At 39.9% G+C, this 22375-nt stretch overlaps 2 protein-coding genes across 2 annotated transcripts in view; one reads left to right on the top strand and one right to left on the bottom strand.

Moving 5' to 3' along the window:
• The window catches only part of ATXN7 (ataxin 7), an 85206-nt gene extending 79382 nt beyond the window's left edge, over positions 1–5824 (top strand). Inside the window, exon 12 of the mRNA XM_012735163.1 lies at positions 1737–5824. Coding sequence (XP_012590617.1) covers positions 1737–1754 — 18 coding nt within the window. The 3' untranslated portion in view covers positions 1755–5824. The remainder of the gene's footprint in view (positions 1–1736) is intronic.
• Positions 5825–10278: 4454 nt separating this feature from the next.
• Positions 10279–20763, bottom strand: PSMD6 (proteasome (prosome, macropain) 26S subunit, non-ATPase, 6). Its single transcript, XM_004676003.2, has 8 exons — positions 20439–20763; positions 19552–19757; positions 17672–17817; positions 17176–17395; positions 16967–17075; positions 15793–15961; positions 13208–13285; positions 10279–12819 (listed from the first exon to the last, which is right to left on the bottom strand). The coding sequence occupies exons 1-8, from the start codon at positions 20581–20583 to the stop codon at positions 12723–12725; spliced, it is 1170 nt and encodes a 389-aa protein (XP_004676060.1). The 5' UTR covers positions 20584–20763; the 3' UTR covers positions 10279–12722.
• Between the last annotated feature and the right edge of the window lie 1612 nt (positions 20764–22375).

The following is a 22375-nucleotide window of genomic DNA, read 5'->3' as shown; positions in this document are numbered from 1 at the left end:
ACTAACAGGAATTTCAGTGGCACCGCCCCGGAGCCCTGCTTGAGTACTATGCCCAAAGAGCTGTCTGTGTGTTATTTGGCTGTTTAAGCAGGGGGTTCCCGGACAGATGTAAATTGTGCTTTTACTTCCTGATTTGTAGTTACTCGTTATGGTTTATGATAAGCATAAAAACACAGTGCAAGCACAGCAAGATGCAATTCCAATCCCTTAAAACTCCCTTCCTCCTACTGTCCTGATGTAATAAATCCCAAAGGACAGTACACCATCCCATGTCATGCCCACACCCATTTCTTTGCTGTCTTGGAGACCTGTATGTCCATGGGAACAGAAAGGAGAGAGAGACGTTGAGAGGGGAGAGGTAGTGGGATGGCGGGGTGTGAAACAGTGACTGTGAAAATACTTCTCTGAGGAAAAACTGCTCCGAGCAACTTGTTAACCAGTTTCAAAAAGAAACCACAACTGGACTTGGATTAGAATTATGGACATTTTCTTCATTTTTTTTTTTGAGAGTTTTTTTGTTTGTTTATGCATATAACTGGGGTGTAGGCCAGAGGTGTGGAGCAGGGGGGAGGATGAGAGGATTCACCAGACAGAGTAGGGAGCAGAACAGGCAGATCCACTGAAATTCAATGCTCAGGGCAGCAGCAGGCGAGACAAGAGAGTTTTGCAGTGCCATGTGGGTCACCTCCCTGGCCAGGGATCTAGCTCATGTACAGTGACTGATAGCTTGATAGTGCTGAGACTTTAACCCCTGTGCCACCAAGGAAGCCCTATGGACTTTTTTTTAAAACTACATTGTTTTTATGGTTTTTAAACTGTGGTAGTTCACACATCTCTTGTCTAAGTTTGGCTTATCAACTATCCTTGTGCCACCTCTAAAATTCACCATCTGTGGGGCAATACATCCCACTATGACAAACACGTTTGGGTTCTTTTCCTTAAATCAACTTTGAGACAGGTTTTTCTCTGTGTAGTGGGATATTTTTTATTACGCTACAAAAACCATAGTAGACCCATGGCTAGAGTTCAGAGACGTAGTGAACTGTCCTAAAAAAGTGTTGCATATTTTTGTTTATGCACATTTATCTGCAAGAGTGCCCTACAACTTTCATCTGAATCAAAGGGATTCCTAACTCCAAAATGCTTTAAAGATGGCTCTACTTAAAAAAGATTCAACTCACTGTTCCTGGTGACAAGGGGATGCAATGCTGAGCTGCACCCTACTCCCTCCCTGCACCCCACGCCCTGGTTTCTGTTCAAGGCCTCTGCCACCAAGGACTTAAAAATAGTTCACTGTGGGATGGTGAAGGCCAGAGTTCTCTCCCTGGCATGGGCACTGTATTGGTGTGAGTTTTCACACCTGTGTGTTAGCCCACTTGACCTTTTTCATTTAACAACCTGGAGTTACCTACTCTCAAACAAGGAAACCAAATCAGCAAATAAAACAAAAAGGTAAATGTGAGTTTTTTTTTTTTTCCTAAGCTAGAAAATTTAGCCTGCATCTCTTCTGGACAGTTTACTAGAATTTAGTCTTGTAGAATGCTTGTGCCTGAGAGCAGTGAAGGTGTTTTAGAGCTGAGGTCGTGTTCTGCAGCTGACCGCTCCTGGCACTACCCAGTCAGTGGAGACTTAAGTAGCATGTGGCCTTTGGAATGTTCTGGTGTAGAATGGGGCAGTGCCATGCATTACCACTTACTTACCTTGTCATTATTCCCCCACCCCCTCTTTTTTGAAAGCCAAAGGCACGTCCCTGACAGATGAAAAAACACGGGGAGGAATAATCTGGACACTTTGGCTACAAGTTACACCTCCACTCAGCAATCTGGACTCCACGATGCCTTTGAGTCTGTTTTTCCCAACCTCCTGTGGGCCTCGAGGGTAGAAATCTGCCGGGCTGTTGTTTAACGAGGATTTCCCTGAAGCTGTCTATGTCTGTAGCAGTGAGTACTTGTAAAGGACACTGGATCAAGTTCAGCCACCGAATTGCTTTTATCAGTGTTAAAGTGGTCTGGACTGCTCGCTAACAGTCTGTGAGAAGCTTTGGTTTTGTTTTTTTAACTTGCAGTATATCATGGAGCCACTCTGAGTAGATTGGCTGGGTGAAAGAATGTTTTGGCAGGAAAATTACTTTAGACTTTGTTCCTACTCTTCCCTGCCCCAGTTCTTGTTTTATGCTGTCTTCTGTAGGCCTCCAGGCACCTTAACTGGAAACATCTTCCAGATGAGAGACCAAGCTGCACCCTGAGCAAGCCTCCGGAGAAGGGGATCTGATGTTGTCTTGCTAAGGGTGTTGTACACGTGGATAGGAATGTTAGGGGCGTGGCACCACGACAAAATAGCCTGCATTTTGTCCAGCCTTTTACAAATAACTTTGGAAAGAAGCGGTCACAAGTTTCTAACTTACAAACTGATTTAGAGCCACTAATGCCCAGAGAGCAAGCATGCACCATTTTAGAGGCTTACTCTTCATGGTACACTCAAAAGCAATTCCTTGATAAAGGAAAATTCATATGCAAACTAATTTTGATATAGGAAAGCCAAATTGTTGGGGAGAGAGCAAGTGGAAAAAGTCACTATGGGGAAAATTTTTCTCCAAACTTTCCAAAGAGATGGAATTTTTTTATTCTTTAATTTTGTATGTTAAACAGACTTGGTAGATTAGGTTAGTTGATGACCTGCCTAGTCTCCATCATCAAACAATTGCCTTTGTAAAGTGAAAATATTAGGATGTAGCAGAAACAGCACTCACAACGTCATTATACTCTTACATGTTTCCACTCCTCACTAACACAGCCGCCTCTTTGGATTGTCCTGGGCCTGAGTGTCAGTTTCTGCTTTGATTATGCCCCATATCGTGTGTGTGTGTCTGGTCCCCATTGTGCCACTACAGATGTTTATCGGGATGCTTTTGGGGGTGGGGAGGAGGCACCCAGGGAGGGGAGTTGGTGAAGTGTACAGGTTACCATGCAGAGATATGTGAACGTGTATCTTGTATTTCCCCAACACCCTCTTTGCTTGGTGTTACTGACAGCCATCTTCCTGGGAGAACTATGGAGACCCTTCAGGATATTTTTCTAACCCCACTGCCCTCAAAAAGAACAAAAGATGCTAATACATTATTGCTTGAGGTTTCATGTTTGAGCTGGGGCTTTTTCACAGGTGATTCCATCATTACAGCTCCTGAAATAAGAACCAGGCACTTTTGCTGAGAACAACACACAGAGTTGCTTAAACACAGGGTAAATTTCCTAAAGCTCTAATCCTTGCTTTGGGCTGGGCTGGGCTGGGCTGGGCAGAGCCAGCCAGTGCGTCTTTTCCCCCACACAATCCTTGAGTTACAAACTTCATTTTCAGGGAATTTCAAGTCAACAACAGGTAGAATGAATAAATACTTGGTTACCAGCCTAATAATGTGAATTGCTACGGAATTATTATGTAAGAAAACAAAAAATTATGCAGATACTTTAGCTATAAATTGATGTAAAATATTGATTTTTTTTTTTAAGGAAAGGAGAAAACATTATCTTTTTCACTTATTATGCAATCAGTCAGCAGATGTTTTTAAAATGGTAAGGAGCGAGCATGGATGGGCCAGTTTGGTGCATTTAGAAAAAAATCAGTCTGGTTGTTCCATCCCAGTGAAGGAGAGAAAGGAGGTAAGAGGAGTCAGGATATTCTTAATTGACTCCTTGGTGACAAGTGCAATGGGGTGTGGGTAGAATTTATTTTCAGAGCCAAGGGGACTTGATGGTTATGAATAAAATTGCTTTTAGCGATGGAATTTATAGACAGATCATGTTGTTCCAAAAGATGTGAATAGGATCCATGGTAGTAAGTTGATTCAGAATAATGTAGATATTTAGATTAGCAAGTGTTGATCATTTGATTTCTTAGAATGAGGTTTTAATTGAATTTCATTATGTCTCCCGGTAGTACACAGAACATCGGGATTAGGAATTTAGCCATTTTGGATTCTGCCTGCCACAAACAGACCTATACTAAACAGTGCTATTAAATTTTAGACTGTTGTTCAAATATTTTATTTTCTCCTACAACTACTTTTTATTACTGATGAACAATTAAGACCATTTAAAACATGGGAGTACAAGTATTTTTTTGAATTAAATTAACTTGCAGAAACCAAATTTGCAGTGGTTGGGTTGTTTCTAGACAGACTTTGGTATCAATTTAAAACTAAGATAATTTTTATATTCTTTCCAATAGAATTTCATGACAACTCCTGCAGTTTTCTTAACCTACAAAAATAAAGTGCTGCAATGATGAACAAAGAATTATACAAAACCTACTTTTGTATCTTTATTTTGGAATTTCTTGTTCTATTATAAATATGGAAGTATCCCTATTTCAGAAGACATATTTTGTTAAAAAATGAATTGTACATATTTAAATATGTATTTTTGCACAGGTCTTTTTTTCTGATATCCTGTTTTGGTACAATTGAGATCATCTAGTATTTATTTATTAATTAATAAAAGTAAAAACCTTTTTATAATTTGAAGTGGTTCACTGCCAAGCCAATAGTTCTAGAACCTGCCTCCTTTACAGTTTAAGGGATGCCTCTGTTCCGTGAAAGTCTTTTTGTCCCTTTTAATGTCTCGGGAGTGGATTCATACAGATGAAGTGGGCATTGCTTCTCCCTCATTGCCGATTCCCCATAGACTACATGTAACTAAGTGACACACTGCTTTTCTTTCATTAGTGTTTTATGTGTGTGTGTGTGTGTGTGCGCGCGCGCGCGCGTGCGTGCACGTTTTCTCGGTGTGTGTGTACCTTGAGCACATGTGTGTTACTAGTATGTGATGTGATATAAAACTAATGGGAAAAAACTGAAAGTGCCTGAACTTAGTTTTAAGCATAGACAGACTCTCTTTAAAAAGACTTGAATGTTCAGTTGAACTTTTGGAGTTGCTTTTTCCACCTAAATATTATTTCAAGAATTTTTAGGGGAGGAGTTGAAAACCACCAATGTTGGTAATTTTATAAGGTATTTTAAATTAAGACATTTTGGTTCACAGTAATTGAATTGGTGACGGAGTGTCCACTGGCACCACGGGTTCCAAAATCTCTGCTCTGTCAGCCAGCAGCTTACACAATATGTCCGTTTTGTTATTCACTCATGAAATATAGAGTTTAAAATAGAATATTTAAAATATTTTGTATTCCAAAAATATAATGCAAGTACCTCTGAGAATATTGGAAAAATATATAATTTGGAAAATGTAATTTATAAAGGCAGCTGTCTTCCTACAAGAGTTCTGTTGCCAAGGAATTTCTTAATATCTCTCATTATGTCCTGGGGGGAGGGGAACGGGGCTTTGAAAATGATTGTTAAAAGTTTCATTGTTTAGCAGAAAATAATCATTTTTACATTTTGTGCAAAACATTTTAAATTTTCAGATCATTTAAATGAGCACTACATACTGTCAGTGTGAATGTAGGGCCTTGAAGACATTTTGCTGTTGTTTTGTTTCTGAGCTTGGTTATAAAAGCAATCTCCTGTGTTAAAATGTGTGAATAGTTTGATAATTTGTACACATAATCAAGAGCATCTCAGCTGGACTTGTGTGTTGGCTGCTGTATAGAACATGAACAAATGTCAAGGGATAGAAAATTACTTTGGATATTTAAAAGAGAAGAAATATATAGTCTATTTGTTTTGTAACAAGTTTCTGTAAATAAAATAATTTATACTATTTATAAGAAAAAGTTGTGCTTTGCTTTATGAGAAATTAGTTTGTTGAACAAACATGTTGCTAAATGGGCAATAAAATTAGGACTTCTCAATAAATAAGGTTGGCTGCATGAAATATTTCACATGTTTCTGCCTCGTGATAATAAATCCTTTTCAGTCATTGGTTTTGCCATCAGATATCCTGGTGAACCTTCCTTTAGCTTCCTTTCTTTATAAGTTAAATACTTCTCTAAGGGCTGAGGGTGTTTCCACCCTTGGGCACACAGCTTTGCCTTGGATAACTTAATAACTGTCAGCAGTGGATACTACCACATTCTGTCCTGCAGGTTTGTAAAGGAAACAAAGGGGAGTTAATAGATTGAGAAACACATTCCCAATAAGACTTGCGTGAATTAGATGGCATGGGGTCAGTTTTGGTCAGAGGTAAGTTTTATACAGAGTTGGTCTGATCTCTTCTTTGCTTTTAATGCCTCCCTTTCATGAGTGCATTTTTTAATAGTAGAGTACAGCATACTCTTTTATCTCTAGAAACTTGGCCTGTTTTACCATTTACAAATAAATCATTCTAACCCATTACAAAGTGTTTTTGTTGCTTAAAATAAAGGGAAACAGAGCCCTGCCTGGTTGAAGCACAGCACTGTGAAGTTGGCCACAGCCACTTCAGCTCACACGTTCGATCCCTGACCAGGGGGCTGACCCATATGGCTCAGCAGACCTCTCCTATCCCATTCGTGGCTCCCCTCAGCAATGTGCTTCATCGACAGTGTGCTTCTTCAGTCTGCCTGTTGTGCTCCTCACTCTGTCTCTGGTGAATCCTCTCACCGCCTTTGTACCTCTGGCCTACGTGGATAGTTCTATATGCATGGATAGATAAATCTTTAAAGAAAATAAAATAAAAAGGGAACAGCTGTTATGTGTATCAGAAATAACCGTCATCTCTTATGCAAAGGTATTGGGTTGGTTTTAGCCCCCACAACCCCACTGACTGCTCACTTCTTGTATCAGTTCCACTCAAATGCATTTCTAAGAAGCACCCTATAGACAACTCCATTCACCTTGAGCTTCCTCCTCCAAAGGTTCACTCACAAAAATCAATCTCTTACTCTTTTTACTTCCTTCCCTTGCAGGTGACCTGGCCATGGATAGCAAGATTATCCCAGTTTGAGCGTGTGTATATATGTGGTAGTTTTGGAATTGGCAAATGGAAATTCAATGGTAGAAAGGTAGAGTGAGGTCATTCTAGGTAGAGGGAGGTAACTAGGAAACCACAGGTGTCAAAAAAGGATTGGATACTAATTCTGGGCGACACTTGCTGGAAGGGACAAACTGGCACCAGCATGTCAACAAGGACTTTAAATGGCATGGGACCTTCATCTTCAGAACATAAAGTGCAGAGATACATCATGGTCCATTCCCAGCACAGCATAGGGCAACTGCCAAAAAGAAAAGCCGTGCAAATCTTTACTGGAGATGGTAGAACATCAAAGGAGCCTTTTAATCTCTCCTTTATTCTTGTATTTTCACTCCTTTGCCTCAATACACTCCCAACCTGTCTTCAATACACTCCCAAATCCTAATCTAGAACTGTCTTAATCAAGCCTAAGTTCCTCTCCTTCTATCCATGTTCTGTTCTTTCAGTCTCCACTCTCAAGCAAAACACTTTCTCCTGTTGCTTGCTAATGGGCGTTAAACTGGTATTTTACCTTCTAAATGTGCAGTTCTTGGTGCCTGTTCTCATTTTCCAGGGCCTAAGCTCATACATACACCAAAGCTGGCACTAGCAGCGTATCTCTTAGCAGATAGGAGAATATGAGACAGCCAAAGAAACTTGTCAGTTAAGGGAAAAATAAAAAACTTAAAACACTTTTTAAAAAATCTTCAACCACATAAGACCCCCTCCAAGAACTATGGAGGATGGAATGGACAAAGGAGAACCTTGGAAAAAAAGTAAGTTGCCAAACTGCTCAATAAATAGTCCAGGTAAGAGCTATTAAGTTTCCAAAGTATAAGACTGACCATGCTGATAAAAAGAGGACCATTTCCAGAGACCTTTTGGTGTCAGCATCAAAAGACCTTGATTATGGTTAGCACTAAGGGGAGAGGGAGTTTAAGGTAATAGATTTCTAGTTTGACTAATCTGGTTGACAAAATTTAAGTGAAATGATATAGTAATAGAAAAGAATACACGATGATGAATTTGAGTTGCTGGCACAGAGTTCAAGTTTGGCACCCAGTTGGGCGAATTTACACTCTGGATGGAGCTTGGGAGGGAAGGTTGTGCTGGAAAATAGAAGTGGAGGGCTTTCTTTCATTTTTAGGTAGTAAATATAGCCATTAGAGTTCATGAGGAAAAATAACCTTTCCTACCAAGGGAAAAAAACAGGTAGCTATCTCCATAATTTATAAGCTGTAATGTACTATGTTAAGGCTTTTCTAGCTGAGTGCCAGATAGTTTAACACGTATTTTTTGTATCTTTCTCAAAAAAATAATAGTATTTTGTTTTCAATCATAAGATAATCCTGCACCTCTACAGCACAACCTTCCCTCTTAAGCTCCATCCAGAATGTACATACAGCCAACTGGGTGCCATACTTGAACTCTGCTCTAGCAACTCAAATTCATCATTGTGTATTCTCCATTACTACATCATGTTTCACTTAAATTTCATTAACCAGCTTAGTCAAACTAGAGTTCCTTTACTTCTAAGAAGGTAAGTGTATTGCCCAAGGTCCCACACAAATAGGTGGCATTGCCAAGCGTTGGAATGAATTCTGGCAATTTAGTGCTTCTGTTTTTTCTGTCAAATTCCAAGAATCATATGGATCTGACAGGCAGTATCTCATCTTCTGTTCTATTTCCAGGATCTCACAAACCTGAAAGCACCTCCTTGGCCCAGAAAGAGAAGAAGCCCCAAGACAAAACTGCACAGTATTTTGAAGAGAGAGAACTGACTCTACAGTGTTAAAAGGTCAGATGAGGATTGGCAGAGGATGAGGTGTGGAGATGGCTTGGTTAGATGCTCAGTTAACTACTTGGGAGTTACCAACTGCTTTTTTTTTTTCTCCTGTTACTTTTTCCAGGATAATTGGAACAACGGGTATTGCTAGTGTACCAAAGGTAGAATTGTGTAAGGAGACTGCCAGAGAGAGGAGTGAGGGTGTACCTAGGTGATTCAAGATGACTAGATGAGGCATTCAGGGAAAAGAACTAGGAACTACTGTATACCATCTATACAGTGGCTATTGAGATGTTTTTTTTTTTACAGATAGTCACTTGTGAAGTTTGCGATTCACTTTCCATGATTAGACAAGTTACGGAATCAGACACCGATGAAGTGCATGCTCAGATGACAGAGGGGCTAACATGCAGGGCAGTCCAGGCACCAGTGCTGATGGCACACACTTTTAGGAATAGGTCAGTGAAGGGAAAAACAGGATCATAGGGTTTGAGTGGAATTTCCAGTTTACGATCAAAAGCAGAGTTGTTCAGTGGTCCTTGTGATTTCATGGGTCCTGAGTGAGAACATGGCAGTAGATGGAAGTGTTGTGGTGGCAAAGAACGCTGGTCTTAAGGCTAAAAAACTGAAGCACCAAGGGCACCAGTGTCTACTACATTTCAAAGTTCCAGTGTTGATAGGAAGATGGAGCTAATTGTTCAAATCTAGGGGGAACCAGAATGAGTAACGTAAAGGTCTGAGGGCAGTGAGCACAATGATGGATGGTACTGCCAGATACTAAGCAGCTCAAAGGGAAGGCGTTTTGAGTGAGGGTGGAACAAGGAGCGCTAGAAACTAGAAAACCGTACATTCATCTTGGCCCCACATTCCTGAGGTGTGTATGCATGAGGAATGTCTAACTCTGCGGGTTTCAAGAAAAGCAGACTCAAAACCAAGTGGAGAATTTTATCAGCAGTGATACTGCACTAATTATAGACACTTGGAAAAGCAGGTCTCTGGTAACCTTAACACTGAAGGCTGGTGAAGTTGTCAGTCTTGATTAGCCAGTCACTACCCCAAGGCAACTTCAGGATTAAGATGTGTATGTACACCAACTGAACTGAAGGGTCATGGGCAAGTTGTCTCTCCTGCTATTACAGATTTCTGAAAGAGGTTAGCAGACTGGACCAAACTGCTACAAATTCTTTATATCCTTTGTAGGATTCACAAAAATAATGCAAACCTGTGACTCCATGGCTTTGAGATCAAACCCATTGGTTTCTTAGAGCTTTTCATGTTTTCCACATTGAGATTTAACTTCACTCCCCCCCCACTGCCATGGTGGAGATTTGTTACTAATAACTACATGTTTGCCCAGCATTAGTAAGCTAACAGCCACCTCCCCTTTTTAAAAATAATCATGAGAATAATATTTCAAGTATCAGCTGCCATTCCTCTTTTAAAAAGTAAGCTGAAAAGTACCAAGGATTGAGAATTATACAATCGATCTATTAATGTTAATGTATTAATGTTATTGCTTAGATTACTAAGGGCTAAATGTTCATTCAAAATTTTAGTGTGCTCTAGTGTGCATGCTATGTGGCATCTTTTCAAGCTTTTTTCATCAGATGAAAGGTAGGTGCAGACATTTAATAACAAAAACAGCTTTTCATATTTCCATGCCCAAACAAAAACTAATCTACAGATACTAATATAATTATGGTAATAGCTTTTAAATATTTACTTATTGACTCTAAATAGAGTCAGTGTGGATTTATGGATATACAATTTTATTATAGAAATAAAAATTGCTTTAAAAAGTAATCACAAAAGAGTTAATTCTGGTGGTTCCATTTTGTAGTGGGACAGTGTATTGAGACTAGGTTTCATAAAATGACCAAGTTTCCACCTTTAATAGAAGCATTCACCAATATTGAAAAGGAACTAAGTACTTTAGCTCTGTGTCATTTAGCAAATAAAAAGTCATCTGATGATAATTTATGAAGGTGTACTTGATGACTAAAAACAGAAAACTCAAAACTTAAATGCAAGCTATATAAGTGGAAGCTCCAGAAGTACAAAAGGTTAAGAATTCTTTGGCTGGGTTCTCCGAGCTCAGTAACAGGCCGCCTGCTGTCAACCCCGTGTGCACAATATGAAGCGTGTGTGGGGGCAATGGCAGGGGCCCAGGTGTGTAAAGTACCAGGTGGGCTGAGTGACCTAGGAGTGTTAAAAATACACACTGGCCTTTTAGCTGGACTGGAAATGTGAGGCCAAAGTCAGCCTAACTTGTCAGTTTTTCCAGAAGCTAGATAGGTCAGTTTTGAATTGGTCAAGGAGGGGGTTCAAGTCAGTTTCAGCCTATAGGTTACCACTTTGAAACAACATCAGGAAGCCTACTTTGCATCCTGATTTGCTTTGATTTTTTAAAATTTCCTTGGTGAGTCTTTTATCAGGTTTTAAATACTTTAGCCAGAAAACAAATAGACAGGGCTTGATATTAGCGTTCTACATCGTCTCACAAATCTCAGTGTTTTAAAAAAGTCAACTTAATGAGACCAAGTACAAAAAAGATTCTAAATTTGTCTACCATAGCCTCTGTTAACACCCATATTAATGTAGTAAAAAATACATTTTACTGTCATGTTTTAGTTTGTGTTTTCTTTCGCATGAGTGAAAACTTAAAATAAACCTGGCTTTTACATTTCACATATGGTAGATGAAGGAAATATCTTCAACCTCGGGTGGCTAGGGTAAGGGAAGCTGGAGCCAGAATTTAATTTTTGTAGCTGTAATATATCCAATGCTATTTCTTCCAACACCTGACCTCATTCAGACATCTACAAACTTCCAATTTTATGTTCACCTCCAAACTGATAATTTGAGGCTTAAAAGCATTCTACCCTAATGTGCGCTTACATAGACTAACTCTTGAACATTAAGTAATAAAGATTGATTTTGTGTTAAAAATTACATGTAAATATGGAGACTGTTCATCAAGTGTTAACAGTAACTATAACTGAATTTCAAGAAACTGACATTTAAATCCTACTTTTCCCTCCAAGCATAAATGCAATGAGTCAAGTTTACTAAGAACTATTCTACTAATTTTTAAATGGATACAGGAACACAGTAAAATTGCCATCTCTATGTTGGGACTGAACAGATTACACTGATTTTCAGAATAATGGATTTTGTTATATAAGGATAATTCACAATTCCCTCGAGAAATTATGGTGATCATTTAATAAGCATTTTTGGAAATCTAGTATTTTAATAGTCTGTAAATTCCTTAATTTATAGCCTAACTCACTTTCTAGTCTGTAAACAAATCCAGCTGCCTATAGTCTGCACCACCTTGCTGCCTACGAGTGCTATAGTGACACTTAAATCAGGCTGTTCCTCCACTGAAAATATCAAGTGGCATTCCATCTCCTCCTTCCTCAAGATTATTTCCATGGGTCTCTTCTTCCTCTTTATTTAACTGTTACCAGAGAATCTTTCATACCCTATCTCTCCTCTTCCAGTTTTGTATTTCTTGACAGCACTTATACCATTCTCATTCCCTGAGTTCACTATAGGAAGAAAAAACTTCTTTTCCTTACTTATCACTATGACTGTTGAGGGTGAGGGGAAAGTTCCTAATATCTACCTAGATTTTTTTATATCTGTGTGTGGTCACCAACTTAGTCTTGGCAGTTCTGAAAGGCAGCAGTTTGTAAAGGAATGACTTCTATTTAGCTTCAGTCTATTCTGTACTAAGTAGAGGCAGTTTAATTATGGTCTACTATATAGTAGATTCTAAAATCCAGGAGGCCTCAAAATAAGAGATGATCTACTTATATTACCTCTATTTTACTGAGTCAGAATTTGAGGTAGAGATGTTTAAATGACTCTTCATTAATGTTTTGATATTGTATCAACATTATTGAACCTCATCCTTAGTGGTATAAGAAACAAGTAAACTGAAAGAACAACAATGCAGTATTTTATACAGTTGAAATGAGCACAATGCAGTAAGCTATAAAAATCCCAAATAATTATCTGAGGGAAATCTTTTTGTTTACATCATTTTACATATTAATTACTCTCGAAAGTTTCTGAACTCTGTTTAGTAGCAGATCTCCTTTCTTGATAGTTTCTTGGTACTGCCAGTTCTTGCTATCAGGTCTGAAAATTCAAGGAGGAAAAAATGAATTATCAGTCACATTAGTTCATAAGCGATAGCTGAAGGTATTCAGGCCCTCCCTGGTGGCGCAGCGGGTTAAAGCACAGCACTAAGAAGCTAAAGCAACTTCCACATAAGTTCGATTCCCTCCTGCCCCGGAGGTGACCACATGGCGTGGCAGACCTCTCCTGACCCCGCCCACTGCTCCCCTCAGCAGTGTACTTCATGGATCTGCCTGTTCTGCTCCCCACTCTGTCTCTGGTGAAGCCTCTCACCACCCCTGAGTCTCTGGTCTGTACCCCAGTTCTGTATGCACAAATAGATAAATCTTAAAAAAAAAAAAAAGGTATTCAGAAATCCCCATGAGAAATATAACAAACTTAACAGTACCTGTTGGTTTCCACTATTTCATTCACTTTATCTATTTTGCAGTGTAGTCTCCCAGCAGCAATAAATCTAGAGAGCTCCCTAATTGAGAGGGGGGAAAAATGCTTTTAGTATTAGCCTACAGAAAATTTCTGCATTAAATATATGACTCAATTGTCTTTCAAGATAACATTCAGTTTCCCACAATTCTGAATTACTGAATATGCAGTAGTTGAGAAAGTTTTCCTGGTCTTGTAGGATTATCCCCAGATTGCCATCTACCAAAATAAATACAACTTTAGAATTTCATATTTAAATGGAGTTAAAATAGTTCATGTTTAAGTAAGAGTTAACATGGGGTTGGGAGGGAAAAGAACCCTATGAAACTGTAATTCAGTATTTTTAAATCCTTCAGTGTATGGAAGAGAAAAGAAGCTTTCAAATTACTTTTAAGACAGACTTATATGCACAACAAATTAGAATCGAGACCTATTAGTGTAAAGCTACCATCATGTGTAACAAGGTCATATGAAAACTTTATAATGCTACCAAAGAAATTATATTAAAACATCTGTTTCTAGCACATAAAAACAGAAAAGGAATTCTCTAAATTTTAAGCCCCAAATCTGTAACAAAAGTCCCATTTCAAATCAACAGGAAATGGTTATTAGCTTAATAAACAGTGTTGAGACAGCCTAAGTATGACAAATCCCAGAAACCATAAAAGAAAAAAGTGTCTACATGGGGGAAAAGACCATCAAAACCAAGTCAGGAAGTAAATGACAATGTGGATAAAATGAATGTGCATACTCCATGTTGCAGTGTGAATTAGAAATCAGACACATGGCTCAGTAAAAAGTGGACAACAAAGATGAACTTTATTGGGAAGAACTAAGTCTCATGTGCTGCTGAGGAAGGTTAGAAGCACGCACCATGTCTCCCACCTCCTAAAGAGCAAGAGCTGTGATTACAAGTGCACAGCACACTATTTGGCTTGTGCCTTTGCAAAGAAATGACCAAGTATCATAATACGTAAGCACTGTTGAAAGACCCAACCACGCCTTCTGTATTAGTTGTGTCCCAAAAGAAATTTATAAAAAGGACCTAAACATTTTTGTCACTTCATACATCTTGGTATTTAGAAAACATTTGACAGTTTTTAAAAAAATTCTGGAACTCTGGTTTTGAGTGTAAATGAAAAGGTCATGCTAGTAAACATGTTAAGCTCAAGGTTATACTGAACGAACAAGAGCTATGAACATGTTTATACATCATCCCTTTTATCAATACAATTTGATCCAATTGCTAGAAGAATGCTTATTCTTTCAACTGTTAGTTTTTGAGTTAGAGTGGCTTTAGGCAAAATATAAAATTTGTAAAAGGTCAGCACCATCCTCATTTATTTTTATTTCCATTTGCAACTAGGCTGAAATACACAAGAGAAAATACACAATCCAATATAACCATCACCAGGCTTACTAGTTTGACCCAAATCTATAGAATGGCGGAGGGGAGAACCTTGCAAGAATAATCCTGATGTTCTTATTTAGGAAAGGCAAGATACCAGGTAACAAGATTCAAGTAAAATACACTGGCCTCAAGAATGCCTTCTGCTGAGGGCAGGGCCTACTGTTCAGCTCTAGAGTTTGAATGCTAACACCTAAGCCAACAATTCAACTACTTCCCTCTATCACCAGCCTAGTGTAGGCTTTCATTTACCGTAACTTGCCTAGACTAGTAGAAGAGACTCAAGAGGTTCAAAGTCCTTGCTGGCATTTACATACTTACTAGCTCCCAACTAACCTCATCAGGTTCATCTCAGTGACCAAAAGACCTGCTCCATGAGCTACTAACAGCCCATCGGTGTCCCTGTCCCCATGCACTGTATAAAACAAAGGATGAAATTATGTCTTCCTGGCCTTCAAATCCTCTAGTGGCTTCCCAGACACCTGCATTAACAGCAAACTCCACCCTACGCTTCATCGGGCCTTGCACTCCTGAAGCCAGCAGCTCCTCCTCCCCCAGACAACCCCAGTCTTCCCACTGCAGCCACAAGCACCTTTCTGTACCATCTTATCACTAAAAACTTGCTTCTATCTGAAATTACCATATATATTTACTTACTTGCCATCTCTCCTGTGCAAATAAAATGAAAGTTCATAAGAACAGGTACCTAAAACAATCACTCAAGGAAATACTTAATGAATCACTGATGAAAGAGCTAAAAGCCCCAAATTTAACTACCAATATAACCAGGATTACAGAAGCAACCTAAAAATTGGGAGGCATTATCAGAGGGACATTATCTACTGTAAAATAAAAAGGGTTACTTAACTAGGTAGGCATTGTGGTCCACAAAGTAGGAACAGAAAATTACTTTGATAACTATGCTGATCTAATAACCTTTCAGAAAATTGCTCAACCTCTCTACTATTCAGTTTCCTTATCTACTAGTAAAAGGGCACACCATGAAAGCAGAGATGATAAATATACCTATTCTGTAATTGAGAAAAGTAGATTTTTTAATAATCGAGAAAAGCAATGCAAACATAGAAAATGTACAAGCTCACACATTAAAAGAAAGCTTAAGAAAAAAAGTTAAAACTCACTGATCAATGAATTCCACACCAACACCAAAAGCTTCTGCCATATAGCCAAGGGTTAATGACCTGTATGATTCCAGAAGCTGGCTATATGCATGAATTCTCATTTCTCTTACGTAATATCGATAATGAGGAGCAAAAAGCCAGTCCTTTTTCATTTCCTGCTCCACAACAGCTGTAACATGTAAGGTGACAAATTACGAGATTTGACTCTTAGAGGACATATTTATAACATGTTAAGAATAGCCTTGCTCTATAAAGAGCTTCTAAGTTGATAAGAAAAAGATTAATGGAACAAACATACACAACTAATCAGTAATTCATATAAGCAGAAATTATTTTGCTGAAAGCTGGTATCTCCTAAAAGTGAGGTTAGGACTTTAAACAGAATAAAGATTCTTGCTGCCACAGAAACTAAGCTGTCAAAAAAAAGAAAAAGATTAATAAAAGATACCCAATGAATAACAAGTTCTGTGAATAATAAAAACAGTGACATAAGAGTGAGGAGGAGGTGTTCCTCTGAGTTAGGGCAGAGAGATTGTGAGGCCATGCAGAGAGGAGGCATAGTGCAATGCAAATGATATAAAGAGCCCAAGGCAAGAAGCATTTGCCTAAGTCCCAGAATGAGAATACAGTAAGAATAAGAATAGAATGTAGCAGAAGACGGTGACTATGATACAGAAGGTGAGCAAAAGATGAAAGAATCTACTTATGCTTCTGTTTTGACAAAATAGAAACCCTGGAGAAATTTTATTGTTTTTCACTTTGGAAGGGATTTGGGGAGAGATGAAACTGATGGATAACATACAAGCATAAAACTTTGGAAATATTCAAGTGGATTCACCTATCAGATTTCAAAGAAATGAAAGAGACTTTTAGGCATGTGTCTGGTGCTCAATAGAGGGTTGAGGGCTGTAAATAAGAACTAGAAATCATTGCTGACAGAGTGAAAACAGAAAAAGACAGTGACTAACTCTCGATAGCCAGTCACTGAGAAGTCTACGAGGATACGGGAGTATGTCAGGAAAAATGGAAGTATTATCAGGGAATCAAGAGCACAAAGGTGTGGTGAGAAGCCATTAAAGCAGAAAAGGATGAGTAAAGAACACATAATTTAGCAATTGTAGATTACAGCCTAAACAAAAATAAAAACAATCAAAATAAGCAGTGCCTTCCTTACCTAATGACTGGAAGAAAACTGAGTAACGACATTCATAGAGTGAAAACAGATACTGTCGAACTGCTGGAAGACTATGCAACACTTCAAGAATCTCTGCTCCTTTAATAACCTAGGAATTAAAAAAAAAAATGTAAGCTTTAGTGATTTTTGTATATGTTAGACAAGATGAGGTCATCTTAAAACATGAGTATTAAAGATTCAGTCATTACCTTTTCCCTGAGATCTGGTCTTTCTAAGGCAATCATGCTAACATAGACAGTGTAAGTCACAAAAGTTTTATAATCCATCAGTTCATAGGATGTAAATGTGGAGACAGTGTCAAGGAAGAGTTCAGCTGCCTGTTTGAAATCACGAATAGCCACACAATAAAGACCTTGATACACTTTTAGGCGATTTCTCCTGTCCCAGTCTCCTCCTTCCTCTATTAAACTGAAAACAAACACAACAGTGAAATCGTAATCTGGAGCTAGACAATTCCACTTTTACAAGTTTTGTATTATTTTCAATCAAAAAGAAAACTTGAACCAAAAAGAACTACTTAAAATATTTTACTAAATGAGTACATCAATTATTTGACCAAATATACTAATTGGTCTAGTTGTAAACAAGTTGTGAACAAAAGAAAATAACCTGTTTTCTTACATCAGTTTCTTACTTGTAGGATCTATTAATGGGAATAAATATATCCCCACTGCTAAAAAGTACCTTTTGGCCTTTTCTGTGTTTCGAGTGATGAGATCATTGTCCATATAAAATAAGCCAATCCTAAGGAGATAGAACACGATATCCAGTCTGTGACCCAGGGCCACTGTTTTGTCATATGTCTTGCGAAAGGCTGTGAGAGCACCCTCCTGTCAAGAGAACCAAGGCAACAGCTGAGAAAAGTTTTCAAAAATTGTCAACTGTCTGGGATTGACTCAGTAAGAGATAGGGGATTGGTAGTAGTTTTAAAATAAGATGGTCATGCACTGATATTTGCTGAAGGTGGATGATAATTGCATGGAGGTTTATTATATTATCATCTCTGTATAATGTGTAATATATACATAGATAGGCTAAGTATTCTAAAAATATAAGAAAATCACTCAACCTTTTCACTGTTGTTTCAATATTCGTCCCATTTATAAAAAGAAAACAAAAAAAACCACTACTTTAAAATAGTTTTGCTCAAAGGAGGGTTTCATGGTGTAAGGGTTAGCACGCTGGACTCTTAAAATAGCTTTGCTGTAAATTATCTGTCATATCACAAAATGTAATGAAAATTTTAGTCAACGACAATTAAGATACAAGGATTTAAATATATAATTGTAATCAAAATGTTGCAGAAATGCTTTATTGATTTAGCTATTGTATTCATTCAACAATGAATGAAATCATGTCTATATTTGCTACTTTTCGGTGTGTGTGTACCTGTTTTATGTATTTAACTTCTTATTTTAAATTTGAATTAAATAGCTCCTGTTATTTAACATTTAAGCACTCTGTGCTAGGTACTAGTCTAAGCTCCTTGCCCAGGCCAGGGCAATTTTCATTAAACAGGAACTGTCCTTATCTTCATTTTACAGATAAGGAAACTGAGTTCCAGTAAATCATAATTACTGAAGCTAAACTAGTATCCAGCTAGTTTACTACTCTAATCCAAGTACTAATCCAAGAGCCCACAGAACTTAATTTTCTTAATATTAACACCATATCAGCCATTATATAAATACATTAAGTTCTGATTAAATGCCTTAAATAAATTCTTGGAAAGTTTGACTTGAGCAAAAGGAAAAATAACAAAATCAGGTCCTTAAGTGACATCCTTCAGATCAACGGTGGACAGGATTTTCTTTTCCCTCATCAACAGAACAACAATGAACAAAACATTTGAGGACCTGCTGTACTTTCAGGGTACAATGCCTACATTAAGGTCATTCCAGTTCATCCTTTTAACTACTATTTCACAACGAATACATTAAAAATTTCTACAGCTCCAATACTGGAGGGTATTCCTCTCATGTACTAATAGTGGAATATAAATTAATTGACTACTTCAAAGAACTGGTCACACATACTAAAATAAAAATTGTTCATTGTCCCAGCAATTTCACTACTATACCCTAGAGAGAGAGACATCAGCATATAATTAGTATGCACAGAAATACTTGTGTAAATGGTAATTTTTAAAATGTACCAGAACCAATTCCTCCCAATCGAGGTAAGTGAGAAAAAGAAGACACTAAAGATCATCCCAATTTCATAAAAACAGTAAACAAAAAGCTCTGGCTAGGCACTCCTATTTGTGTTGCCACAGGGCCAAATTATGTGCCTGGCTGCTGTTTAAGGGCAGATGATAGGAAGAGGGTTAACAAGAAGACTGCTAACTTTTTATTCATTTTTGCACTAATTCACAAGCTCAGGTAAGCATGTTACCATTGTACTTTGTAAATTTAAAAAAAAAAAAAAGGAGACGTTATTAATCTGAAATAGTGCCAATTTAAGCTACAGAGAGCCTGAAAAACAAGAGGTTCACACCCGGTTCACATCCACGGACACCACCACAAAAACTAAATAAACTACAGACCGGGGAAACTTGCACTCACCTTGTCACCTATCCGGCAGAGGTACTCAGCCTTTGCCATCATCGCATCCCGGATTTCACTCTCACCCAAATTCTTCTCTGCATCTTCCAGCTCCTCGTCCAAACGCTTCAACTCTTCTTCATTTGCCTTCTTCATTTTATTGAGCAGGTCCATGTCCATCTGCCAGTCCAGGGATTTACACAAGGCTTCGTAATAAGGAGCCATGTCTGAAAGCCAAAAAGGACGTTGACTTAGGAGCAAGGGCCCCTCAGGACCGAAAGGCGGTGGACCCACCTCTTGCCTACACATACACGTGAGGTCGCCCACCAACAGGGACTCGGGGGAGCCAAGTTCCGTAAAAGACTTCGCAAAACAAGTTTGCTGTGGGTTCTGCACAGTGAACAGGCCCGTGGAAACCAACCTTTGGTTTCTCTCCTCACGACTTCTGTTCCAAAGAGTCTCCAACAGGGGCAAGGGGAAGCAGGTTCACACACACGTACGCACACAGGTATACACATACTCTCATCGGTATGCAAGTACACACTGTCGGATACCAATCGCTACCGGGAAGGACGGAAAGAACCGTCTCGAAACTTCTCCAAAGGGATCGCTAACTCTCCCTGTCTAGTAACACCCCAGGAACCCGTCTCGACTGACTGTTCCCTCCCTGGCATGGGGCTCCCTACATCAGCTTCCCTCCCCAAACTGCTCTAAGAGGGGAAGGGCCCAAGAGATGCAGGGTTCGGATAAAAGGGTTCGGAAGGACTGAGACCCAGGCCTGGTCCCCGAGACTGGGTCAGAGGGGCGCCCCAAGGTCTGAAACCGAGCCGGGGAGAATCTCAAGCTGCCCCGGAGCGCGGGGCTGGCCCAGGCCTAGGCCGCTGACTCGGCGCTCGCACGGTTCTCACTGTTATCACGGACGGCCACCATCAGCTCATCGCGCACGGCCGCGTCCCCGCGGTGCTCCGGCAGGCTGAGCAGGAAGCGCAGCTGCGCGATGCGCAGATCGGGGTTCTTGGGCAGACCCTCCTCCTCTAGGTTCTCCAGCGGCATCGCGGCGGCGGGCTCAGAAGCTGAACACGGTAACTCAGCAGTCCCGCGTCGGCGGCGGCGGCGGAAGCAGGAGGAGTCGGCGAGTGCGCCCTGCCTCCTGCTGCATGGCTTCCGGTCCCAGCTCCGCCGGCAGCGCCCCCTGCTGACCTTCCCCGGCAGTGCCGCTCCCGGCCTGAACGCGGGCGCTGCAGGGTGCCCCCACCCCTGAGCCCCCACACACCCGCTTCCACCTTGTGAATCCCACAGTGGATGGGACTCAAAGCCAAATTTGGAATTAATGAACGGATTCCTTCCTGCATTTTTAGTTTTTTTTTTACTTTTCATTACGTTTGCAGTTGTTAGAAAACAGATCTTTTGGAAAGTTGAAAGTACAATAGTAAGAACAGTAAAAAAAAATAATAATAATAAAACAATCACAATATGTTGATTTCTTATTCTTTGCCTGACCACTTATTTCTATGTGCATCATCTCATTGATCTTTTGTAATAGAGTACCAGAAGTAATATTTTCTCCATTTTATGAATGAGAAAACGGAAGCACAAAGCAGTTAGGGAATATGATCAAGCAGATGAAAAGTCGCTGTAGGTCTAAAACCTTTGTTCTTTCCTCTTTTCTAAGAAAAAAGTTGAGAATTCCAGTCTTAAAACAATGGCTTCGGTTGGTGATACATCATTTTAATCTGCAATGATTAAATTAAATGGCCTGTATTTTCAAACAAAAAATACCTTCTTTTGGTTTATGTTGTTATGGAGTCTTGGAATTGGGACGGGTCACAAACCTGGAGGCCTGAGCTTGTACTGCAGAGGACCTCTGGCATTTCCCCCCACTGCCACCAAAGCAGCAATGTAGGGGAAGCTGGGCGGCTTTCCAGTGGGCTTGAGGCAGCCCCTCCCTCAAAGCCAGGGCTAGAATGCAGAGTCTGACTGTGAGCTTCCCACTGGCTGCCCAGAGCCCTATCTCTGGGCATCACCCAGACCAGTGGTGCCCACAGCATCGCTGCAGGTCAGCTATACAGTGGTCCTGTGCTGGTGGAACTTAAAGAGCCTCCCTGTGCTAGCCTTTTTTTATTAGGGGGCTGGCTTGTAGAATGTATCCATCATGTTCCCCAACAATTAAATTATTATGTGCCACATGCACCAATTGGTTTTCAAATGGTGCAGTCAGTCACTTAGGATTTTAAATTGACCACTCAGGCAGGTATCCACCAGGGTGGAAGACCCTGAAAGAGGTGATAAGGCAGGGCAGGCCCCAGACTGGGACTCGCAGGAGCCCAGACTCCAAGTTTGTCCTGGCCCCCAAGAAAGAAGGAAGCTGAAGCGTATTGCAGTGACCAGGTGGCTGCACTTAACCTCCGGCCCTGCCTCTTACATCACCTGTAAAGACCACCAAAGGCCCCAGGCCTGGTGTCTCAAAGAGCTTGTTGTTGGCAGGAGTGAACAACTCACAAAGAGCTGTAATGCTGGTGTTTTCTAACACAACCTCTGGTGATCCAGTGACCAACCAGCACTGCTAAACAGTGCTGCCCAGCCCTGCTGGTGACCAGCACTCTGTGTCTGGTCACTTTTGAGAGCTGCTGATCACCCTCTGGTGCTGCTGCCTCTGTTGCCCTCTGATCCAGCGTCAGGTGCTGTCCATCCCGACCTCAGACTCTTGCTTTGGGCTGCTGCAGCTTCATCTCACAGCCCCATGTGTGAGCACCTCTAGCTGCAGAGAGTTGGACCCTGGCCTGCTGCTTGCTGTTGTGCCACAAGCTCCACACCCTCATTGACAGGACAGCGCCATCTTAAATGA

Source organism: Condylura cristata, unplaced genomic scaffold, assembly GCF_000260355.1.
Source record: "Condylura cristata isolate star-nosed mole 26May11 unplaced genomic scaffold, ConCri1.0 scaffold00004, whole genome shotgun sequence".
In the NCBI taxonomy this organism is placed as follows: Eukaryota; Metazoa; Chordata; class Mammalia; order Eulipotyphla; family Talpidae; genus Condylura; species Condylura cristata.
Note: the sequence above shows the minus strand (reverse complement) of the source record. Positions and strands in the feature narration are given on the sequence as shown.

Excerpts from the sequence above, each read along its gene's own strand:
- PSMD6 (XM_004676003.2), bottom strand. The coding sequence starts at position 20,583 with ATGCCGCTGGAGAACCTAGAGGAGGAGGGTCTGCCCAAGAACCCCGAT. Across the intron at positions 17,396-17,671 it reads AACACAGAAAAGGCCAAAAG|TTTAATAGAGGAAGGAGGAG; the intron begins GTACTTTTTAGC and ends GTTTGTTTTCAG. Across the intron at positions 13,286-15,792 it reads GGTGTGGAATTCATTGATCA|GGAGCTCTCTAGATTTATTG; the intron begins GTGAGTTTTAAC and ends CCTCTCAATTAG.